This window comes from Myotis davidii, unplaced genomic scaffold (genome assembly GCF_000327345.1).
Source record: "Myotis davidii unplaced genomic scaffold, ASM32734v1 scaffold378, whole genome shotgun sequence".
Classification (NCBI taxonomy): domain Eukaryota; kingdom Metazoa; phylum Chordata; class Mammalia; order Chiroptera; family Vespertilionidae; genus Myotis; species Myotis davidii.
This window is the reverse complement of record NW_006290631.1, coordinates 785,016-795,335: the sequence shown is the minus strand read 5'-3', so window position 1 is coordinate 795,335 and position 10,320 is coordinate 785,016. Positions and strand designations below refer to the sequence as shown.

At 50.8% G+C, this 10,320-nt stretch overlaps 1 protein-coding gene across 1 annotated transcript in view; it reads left to right on the top strand.

Moving 5' to 3' along the window:
• Positions 1-1,038: 1,038 nt before the first annotated feature.
• The window catches only part of MAPK4 (mitogen-activated protein kinase 4), a 37,188-nt gene continuing 27,906 nt past the window's right edge, over positions 1,039-10,320 (top strand). Inside the window, exon 1 of the mRNA XM_006763645.2 lies at positions 1,039-2,539. Coding sequence (XP_006763708.1) covers positions 1,994-2,539 — 546 coding nt within the window. The 5' untranslated portion in view covers positions 1,039-1,993. The remainder of the gene's footprint in view (positions 2,540-10,320) is intronic.

Genomic DNA, 10,320 nt, shown 5'->3' with positions numbered 1-10,320 from the left:
ATTGAGCAAGGACTGTGTCCCAGACCCGTGGCAAATTTCTTTCTTTAGGAGTTTTTAGAGGGGATCTGATTATTTACTACTTCGTATCATCTGTGTCCCCTAATTTGCCTGCTTAGTTTCAGAGCACTGGCCATTGTTTTACTTCATTTATGATTTGCAGAGTTGTGCGGGGTTCAGTATCCCCACAGGGCACCCTGCCGTGAAATGGGAACGCAGAAGCAGCCCTGGCTAGATTCACGCCTCTGTTCTGGACACGGTGTTTGTTCTTTGTGAGTCTGTGGACTTAATACACTTATAAAACCTGTGACTTCCTCAGACTGAATTTATATCGCTAGTTTTGCAGTTTTTTTCTCCCCCCTTGGGTCCTATGCCTGTAATTGGAGTCAGCAGTCACCGGGGAGCAGTCAGGGTTGGATTTGACCCATTGCTTTGAAGAGCTAGGTCCCCATCCTCCAAGAGAATACAGTCCACCATGCCAGCCCTGGTGTCACGCTGAGATGCTCAGCTGGGCAGAGAGTCCCTTTACTGGGGCAGCAATACAATTTCCTTGCAATTTGGTATGTGTGCTTATGTCATCTACATGGAAAGCAAGCGACGCCATTTAATTACATTGCTCATTTGCATATTAAGTTATTAAAATATTCAAAGACATTTGCAGAAGAGGGAAGAAAAGGGGTCCAAGTGGAAGAACAAGATGATTGATCCTTTATTTCTTTGCCTGCTACTGGTTACTGTCCACTCTCGCCCTCCCGGGCTAGCGCTGATGTGTGTGTTCCGAGGGCTTAAAGAATGAATTTCTCAAAGGTCAGAGCTGATCATTCCCTCCTACAATCTGTGAGTGTTAAAACCTTCGGGGAGCAGGCATTTACATAAAAGGCACACCGCTTGATGATCTTATCAAATCAGTCCATCTTCTCTCTTCCAGGGGAGCTGCACGCAGCAGGAGGGGGCTGGGCGCCCGAGCCCGGAATCCCCTGAGCAAGCAGTGTTTCAGGGGCTGGCTGGACAGATCAAATAACACCAGGGCTGGTTAACAAAACGCGCTGGTGGGAAGGTGTTGGGAGCCGAGTGTGGAAATTTACCAACGTTATTTCTTTGACAGGGAAGGAGACTCCGTCTGAAAGATGCCGGGTTCCCGCAGCCTCTCGGAGTCCAGCACAGCACAGTCTCGTTCGAAGAGGCATGGATGAGGGGGTGACAGAGGATGCTGCCCCCTGAAGCCTCCAGAGGTGCCTGGCCTGGCAGCTGAGCACCCCTCGGACCTGGGACTTCGGGTGTAACTTGGTGTGCAGCTCATGGGAGGGGCAGGGCTTCTCCAGCTTTCTTCCCCAATGCCCACCAGCTGGTTTGGGCTGCAGGATCTAAGGTGAGCCGGCAGGAAGGGGAGCTGGCCGAGGTAGAAAGAAGCCCCGAGGAGCCTTCAGAATCCATTGTTGGGATCCCTTCAGTCTGCCCGGGACGCAGAGAGCAGCTGCGAAGCTGCCAGAGGCTGTGATACAACCGAGCTTCGGACCATAATCAGTGAAGGAACGCAGAGCAGCAAAAGCATTTCAGCCCAAAGGAACTTCTTTCAACAAAGGACTTAAAGGGGAGAGTTTCTGCATCTTTACTTTGTGGTCCTTTGGAGAGAAAACTTGACGTTCACATAGATAACGAGATCGGTTTCTCTGTCCCAGATGCTCCCTGTGAAAGAAGCATGAGCCATTCTCAGCGTGGGGAAGGGCTCAGGACATGCAGGAGTGGGTGGACAGCCCTCCCAGGGCTTGTTAAGAAAACAGCATGAGCCTCCAACTTCTGCAGCTCAGCAAGCGTGGACATGTGCCACTCTTGTCTCCAGGGAGCTGGTGGCAGTGACATCACCACGAGAAAAAGCATCCCTCAGCCTCGGGACTTGACAGAATGAGGTGTGCTGGGGAGGCCACCAGCTGGGACCCGGCCTTTCCCGACCGCCCCTCTGTCCCACGGGCGTCCCCTGACCACCACTGAGCCAACGATGGCCGAGAAGGGGGACTGCTTTGCCAGTGTCTACGGCTATGACCTCGGTGGGCGCTTTGTTGACTTCCGACCCCTGGGCTTCGGCGTCAACGGGCTGGTGCTGTCAGCCACAGACAGCAGGACCTGCCGGAAGGTGGCCGTGAAGAAGCTCACCCTGAGCGACGCCCGCAGCATGAAGCACGCCCTCCGGGAGGTCAAGATCATCCGGCGCCTGGACCACGACAACATCGTGAAGGTGTACGAGGTGCTGGGGCCCAAGGGCGCCAACCTGCAGGGCGAGCTGTTCAAGTTCAGCGTGGCCTACATCGTGCAGGAGTACATGGAGACCGACCTGGCCCGCCTGCTGGAGCAGGGCACGCTGGCGGAGGAGCACGCCAAGCTGTTCATGTACCAGCTGCTCCGCGGGCTCAAGTACATCCACTCGGCCAATGTGCTGCACAGGGACCTGAAGCCCGCCAACATCTTCATCAGCACCGAGGACCTCGTGCTCAAGATCGGGGACTTCGGCTTGGCGAGGATCGTCGATCAGCATTATTCCCACAAGGTATGTCCGGCCGGAACGGCGGATCCGGGTGGCCCATGGTATCCCAGGAAGCGCGCAGTGTTCCAGAGGGTGTCCCTAGCTCCCTGGGAATCAGCGGCCTGGGGTCTGTGTCTGGGGGAGGCTGGAGGGTGCTAGAAAGATCACTGGCCCGAAAAGTTGTTGAGGGGGTGGTTTGGGTTCTTGATTTTGGCTCTGCCATGTGGCCACGACCAATAACTCCAGGCTGTGCAAGGGGGGGTTGGACTGGATTATCGCTAAGATTTCTTCCAGTTGCAAACTCTGTGACTTTAAAATTGTGCAGTTGGTGAATTTGCCTCTAGCATCCCCTAATGAGGCTTCCACCACACCAGCCTTATGCGCTGGTCCATCTTGCCGCCGCCGCCTCCTCCTCCTCCTCCTCCTCCTCCTCCTCTTCCTCCCAACAAAGCTGACCCACTCTGTGTCCCATTCTCCCTGTCAGTGGACGAGTTCATCTGATCAACTCATCCTCAGTGTCCATTATCCAACAAATGGCTCGGCTCTCCCAGGTCCCACAATGCCCTGGTCCCTGAGTGTGATGAAGCATGGATGTCTGGGTGGTGGTGCTGAGACCCCATGTGGTGGGTGGCTAAGTGCAGAGATCAGAGCTGACTCCGCCATCTGGAGGACATACTGACACTCTCTAGACCTCTTCTTACCTAATGCACTGCTCCCTTTAGGAGCTGGGAGTTCTCTGACATTCTATTCCCCTCACCCCTGGTTCCCGCCATTTAGGGGAGCCTCTGAGCAGCTCGGCCTGAGCACACGTCACCAGGTTCCCCCACCACAGCTGGGGGGTGAGTGTCATTTCCAGCCTCCAGCCCACACCTTCGTGCCACAGATTTTTATTAGAATGAAAACATCCTCTAGGACGTAGGTGCACCATAAACCATTATCAGCCAAAGGGCTAGGGTGGGTCATGAAAGGGAAGGGTAGCTCCGACCTTGAACATGCTTCGCACCCAATTTGCCTGCAGCCAGAAGGTCACAGATGCATAGAAAGGCACTGGCCTGCCTGGTGCAGCTTCGGCGGGAGGGTGTCTGGGGGAGAGGGAGGCAGGGCTCCCTGTCCCACCTTCACAGCCTGGAACTTGGGCTCCAACCCAGATTTCAGAGCCCAAATCCGCTCAGCTGGCTCTAGCTCCTTGGTGCCGCCTTAGCCCTGAGGTTGCCCTGTGCTCCCCTCCTACAGCCCGGCCATCTGTCAGGACTGACAGTCGACTCTGTAGGCAGGAGTGTCCGTGGTAAACAAACAAACAAACAAACAAACAAACAAAAACATCTTCCTGTCACCCTAATGCCCGGTGCTGTTTCTACCTTCTCTGTCCTCTAAGGAGCAATGACTCCAAGCAGTCGAACCAAAGAGTTTAACCCAAATTAGTTTTTATTTGGTAATAAGAGAGTCCATGACACTCTTATTTCTGTTACACAAAATCACCTTCTGAATTGGAATAATCCAGTACACTGGGAATAGTAATAGGACCTCCCTTGATTACAGAGCCTGAGTAAGTGAAGTGTTTCAGCTCAGAACAGTCCCTCAGGGACAGTCAGGGGAGGGGATCTGGGGCAAAGATTGGCTGTAGTAATAATTCCTCGGAGGGGCACAGTGCGAGGAAGGAGCGCTATGTGGGGAGGCAGACACCTGGGCTCATTTCTGATGGTGTTAAGTTGGGGTGTGGATGCTCCCCACCTGGGAGCCTCAGTTTCCCCTTCTTGAGAGGGTTGACAACACACGCCCTGTCTGTCCCACTGGCTTGTGGTTATGAATAAAAGAGGAGGATAAACGTAAAGCCCCTTGGAGAGTAGTGAGGACCCCATCCATTCATTTCTTGAATGTTTTCTGAGTGCACACCGGGCCCAGGCCCCGCGCTGGGAGCTGGGAGGGTCGCTGCCCGCTGACCGTGAGTGGCTATTACCGCATTACAGGGCAGGGAGCCGCGTCTCTGAGTGGGACTTTCATTTTCCTGATGCAGGGGAGTGTACGTGCTCCGCCTTCCTCTTGGTGGGCTCTCTTCAATCAAATCAGCTATTGGAGTTTTTAAAAAAATCACTGGAGCCACTTGCACGCCCAGTAGGTGTTCACGTCAGTCCTGTGCTTGGCAGGGGCCACCTAACCTCACCCACCTCCTCCCTCATTACCTTCTGCTTCTAGCTTCCTCCCTTCTCTTCCCTGAGTGATGATGGAGGCTGGACATTGGATGCTTTCATTTACATGAAGTGCATTTAGTGAGTCCGTTCTCATCTAATCCTCAGACTGCTGGGAGGCACTTAGGAAAAAGGGTCCATTTTAAAACAGAGTCCTGGATTTCTCAAGCTTCCTTGGCCAACAGTGGTCGAAGGGGCTCTGGAACTTGGGCCTTCTTGTGTCTTGATGGGTGGTCTTTCCGTGAGCCGTGTCCTTCATGAAGGCTTTCTGGATCCCCGGCGGGAATTGATCTTTCCTTCCTTTGAATTTCCATATCGCTTTCTCCCCATCCCAGAGCCCGGATCTTCTAGCACTGACAACCATTGTCTGCTCTGTCTTATGGGTATTTATTTGTGTCTGTGCCTTTTGTGCTCTTCTAGGCTGAGAGCCCCTTGGTTCCTTGTGGGCCGTCTCATGTTCATCTTGGTTTCCTCCAGGGAGTCTAATCACTGTGCCTGAGACATGGCCAGCTGACTTGGTTGGCTGCCTTGAACAGATGGAAGACTAGTCATTTACCAGCACATTACTGGTGGGAAGCTAGTTGAGTTCATTGATTCCATGTGGTTAGAAGATTTGACTCTCAGAAAGAAAGCACATACAAGGGAGGAGCATTAAAATATATGCCTTCAAATCTTAAATGGGTAAAAAATTAGCGTGCAATTTAAGCATGTATAATGGAAGCTAATATATACACACTAGAGGCCCAGTGCACAAAAATTTGTGCACTCGGGGCGGCAGGGGGGAGGGTCCCTCAGCCTGGCCTGTGCCCTCTTGCAGTCTGGGTCTCCTCCGGGATGACCACCTGCTGGCTGAGGCCTGCTCCCCGGGGGATTGGGCCTAAGCTGGCAGTCAGACATCCCTCTGGCAGCCCGGGAGCCCTCAGGGGATGTCCACTTGCCAGTGGGGAGCAAGCCTAAGCTGCAGTCAGACATCCTTAGCGCTGCTGAGGAGGCGGGAGAGGATCCCACCACCACCACTGTACTGGCAGCCATCAGCCTGGCTTATGGCTGAGCAGAGCTCCCACTGTGGGAGCACACTGACCACCAGGGGGCAGCTCCTGCATTGAGCGTCTGCTCCCTGGTGGTCAGTGTGTGTCATAGTGACCAGTCATTCCCAGTCATTCTGCTGTTACGGTCAATTTGCATATTACCCTTTTATTATATAGGGGATATATATAATCTAATAATAGACAAACAGGGTAATTGACCATACCTTCGCTATGCCTCCCATTGGCTAATCAGCAAGATATGCAAATTAACCGCCAACAAAGATGGCGGTTAATTTGCATATGTAGGCGCAAAGTGGAGCAGCAAAAGCATTGAAGGCGGCTCCGGCTGGAGCGAAGGCCTGGGTGCTGGGTGCCAGAGGAAAACTGGTACCGGCAGCCAGGGGAAGGGAAGGCCTATTGCACGAATCTTTTTGTGCAACAGGCCTCTAATATATATATATAACAATCATATATATTATCAGAGGGGGAAAAAGAAAGAGAGCACATAATTCTCCCAGCCAATGGATTGGTTGGGGTGAGATGTGTGCATCGACTCCCCCTGGTGTGCATGGAGGAGGATGTTTACATGTGAACTGCTCTAAATGTAACCCCTCCTAAAGTTTTATGGGTCCTGCACTCACCTTGAAGAGATCATGCTCACCTGGGTCGCAGCTAGTGCCTTGGTGTGAGTTACAAAAAAAGGTGCCCCCTTTTGCAGGCTGATTCAGCTCGGTGCCTGTGATAGGCTTTGTGATCCAATGGGGGCTGGGCTTGGTCCCTTGGCCAAACACGACCACCTAGCACTAAGCAGCAGCTGGAACCTCACTGTCTTCATCATGACTTTCTCGCGGGTGGCCAGTAAGTGTCATGAACCTGCACATCCCCTCCTCTAGCATGGAGCCTGGCACGGGTAGGTGCCCATTGTGTTTGTCTGGTGAAGGAGGTGCCAGAGGAAACTATCTTCTCTTTAATGAGCAGGTGGGAGCACTGGGCTCCAGTCACAGTCAGAGTGCATTCTGAGCATGTGTCCCCTACCACCCCACTCCTGGTGGTCTTGGTCCTTGTGATGTCCAGAGGGAACTAGAGGCCCCAGCAGCCCACATTGTCAGGGATATGGCAGTGGTGGCAGTGGGGTGCTCTAATGGCTGTCTCTCCACAGAGGCAGCTTGGGGAGCATGTCTCTCTGTATCATCATGCCTCACCTCACTAATTGCATGACCTCGGGCAAGGCCTTTTCTTTGTGCAGCTTACGAAGAGATCTGTAAGAAGACCTCATTGGGAATCACCTCACTCATTCCGACCTGCTCGAGGTCACACAATGAGTGGCTGAGCCAGAAGCACAACGCCCGTGCTTCAGCTCCATGCCCACGGATTTTTCTGAGCCTCTCTTCTCAGTTGTCTTCTCTGCCAAATGGGGGCATCGCTCCCATTCTGGTTACTTCATAGGATTCTTGTTAGAGTCCAGTTGAAAGTGTGGAAGTCAAAGTGCTTTCAGAGGTAGGCTAGATCCCTACAGAACTATCTGCCCATGAAGTGCCATGTGACAGGATGGGGAACAGGCATACACACTGAAATATGGAACCAACTCCCACATGATGACCAGAGTCCTGAGGCTTCCCAGCCTGTGGTCCTGATAGGAACCCCCGCTGCCCACCTCCTTGGCAGGTGTCCTGATTAGTTCCCTACCTAATGCACTAGGATAGTGGTTGGCAAACTCGTTAGTCAACAGAGCCAAGTATCAACAGGACAACGATTGAAATTTCTTTTGAGAGCCAAATTTTTCAAACTTAAACTATATAGGTAGGTACATTGTTATTAACTTAATTAGGGTACTCCTAAGGCTTAGGAAGAGCCACACTCAAGGGGCCAGAGAGCCGCATGTGACTCGCGAGCCGCAGTTTGCCGACTACGGCACTAGGATGGGTCATGAAGAGGCAGGTGAAGTGCTTATGTGGAGAAGAGGCAGGTGAAGGATCAGAGCATGTTTTCCTTTGAATTTATTCTATTAGGAAGCAGATGATCTCAAAAGAGAAAAAAAATGTTGTTTAAGACTTCACTGAGCCCTGTGTAAATTCTAAGACATGTCAGGAGGCCCCAGGAAACTGTGCAGAGGGCTGGGCTGAGTAGCGTGTGACAGCCTGACTCGCTGTGTGAACACTCCCCTTGGCCAGGGGATGGAGCCACCTGTCATCCTCACTGGGGCGGGCACACATGTACAGTGCAATTGTGGCCCATGCGCAGAAGTTGGTATTTTGTGGAAGAGCCACACTCAAGGGGCCAAAGAGCTGCATGTGGCTTGCGAGCTGCAGTTTGCTGAGCCAGTTTGCCGACTACTGACCTAAACCAAAGGAAATGTTGGCTCTGTTAGGGTTTGATCTTAACAATAGTTAGGTGATATAAACAATGATTTTAGAAAACATATACTATTAATTCTGGTGTAAATGACTTTGCTAGATATTCTGTAAAAACAGAGGCCCTGGTTTTCACAGTTCAGTGAGACTGAGTGTTTGATTGACGGCTCAGCAAGATGATACTGTAGTTTGTTAAGGCCTGTGGTTCAATTCAAGGTCCCAAAGGAGGCAAAGAGGGACATGATGTTGAACACATACAGCCAGCTTCCACAGGCTGGCGTGGAGTTTCGGTCAGCAGCATATTATGCTGTTTTCATGATGCTGCTCAACCTCATCTCCTTCCTCCCTCTCCTGGTCAATCCATCTTCCTTGGATGCCTTGGGATCTGTCTAGGACAGGGGTGGGCAACCCCTGGCACGCGAGCCAAACATGGCACGCCAGTAACTTTTGCTGGCACGCGAAACCCTCTCTTATAATCTTCCATTTACAATTTTTTTTCTTAATATCGACTTTTTAATTTTTCAGATAAATTCAGTGTAGGTGCATCTTAGATAAATAATTTACATAACAAGTTACCTTAAAGACCATAGACATGGATTGACAAGAGAGGGGGAGAGCAATTCTATGCCTCTGCCTTAACTCTCCCTGCCTTCCTAGATCCGACCAGTGTTTCAGTTTCATCCACATACACTTGTGAATCTTTGTTCTCAGGGATGAATTTTGTTAAGTCTCGTAATAGGAGCAGCCTGACGGATGAAAGTAGTAGCTCGTGCATATCTCTGAAGGTCATGAAATAGAAACCTGATGTAAAATCTCTGTCATCAGTGATGCAGCAGCAAAAGTTCCACTGATAATATCAAACGGAGTCATAAAGTTTTCTGTCGGACTATCAGTGTATATGTATACATTAAAAGAAATGTATTTTTCATCATCCTATACTGTGTTTTTGTCACTCGAATGAATTTTATTATTTCTTCAAAATTCTTCACATATGTACACCTTCAGAGATATCAAGTAGGCGTAACATGTTCTCAAAAAATTAGGGTTGGCACGCAGGAGAATTTTGAGTCAGAGATTTTGCTCACAAAAAGGTTGCCCACCTCTTGTCTAGGCCATGATAACTTCCCCTGTCCACCTGGGAAGACACACAGAAACCTTCCCTAAAGCACAGATTCCTTTGAAACTGAACCTGGGGGAGGACTGTTTTTTTCTTTGGCTGAAATAGCATCTTTGCTAGTGATCAAGGGGGTGTCCATTTGATGTTCTGTGTGCTTATAGTTTGGAAGGTCTCCATGTTGCAGGTGGAAAACCTCAAGGCGTAAGGAGTGAGCAAGAGCTTCCTACGGTCCCAGAATAGGGCTGGAATCCACTGAGAGGCCCTGCCATACCCAGAGCCCATGAGAAAACAGACCTGAGGAAGGATGACTTGCTGAGGGCTCAGCTAGAAGTTCTGAGGCCACTAAGCATGTTATTCCAAATCAGTGGAGCTGAAAAGATTTCTTTAAAAGGCTATGAACTATCCCTTTTTAAAAGAGAAAATTTGAGCTAGGGGATTGGAACAGAAGCTGGTAAGGGAACTCCCTTTTAGATTATATCTCCAGTCTTGGTGGGAAGAGAGTTCCAACCTCCAGTCTTTGCTCCAGTCTCTCCACTTGGGCATCCCCAGGTTGTAAATGCCCCAGGAGCATGACGCTGTCTTATTCAATATCTAGACAGATACTCCTGTGTTTATACTGATGAAGGATGACTAGAAAATGGAATCAAATCCTTTACAACTTTCTCCTGAAATATGGCTTCTTTATTCAGCCTTTGCTGCGGTTGCCTGTTGGGAAGACAGTAGCATAGGAATGGAAGGCTCAGGGGCAGTATCAGACTGCTCTGACTGTCCTGACTTGGCTGGCTACCTTCCACATCAGGACCACACTTCTCTGAGCTGGGAGAGCCCATCTCTTAGCTCCAGCTTCATTTGCTGCCACCCTACTCACCTTGTGCTGTAAAGTCCCTGACTTGTCACCGTTCCCTAGAAAACATCATACTTGGTGACAGCTCCGGTCCCACACACTGTTCTCACTGATCCCACATAAAGTCCCTGCAAATCCTGTTCAAAAGCTCCACCTCTGCAGAGCTTCACCCAACTCCCCAGGGGAGAGTTAATTACATCTTCCTCTGGTTGCCCAGAGCCATTATCTTGACTCTGTTGTGGTTATCTGTTCACATGCCTCTTCCCCAGGACAGTGGAG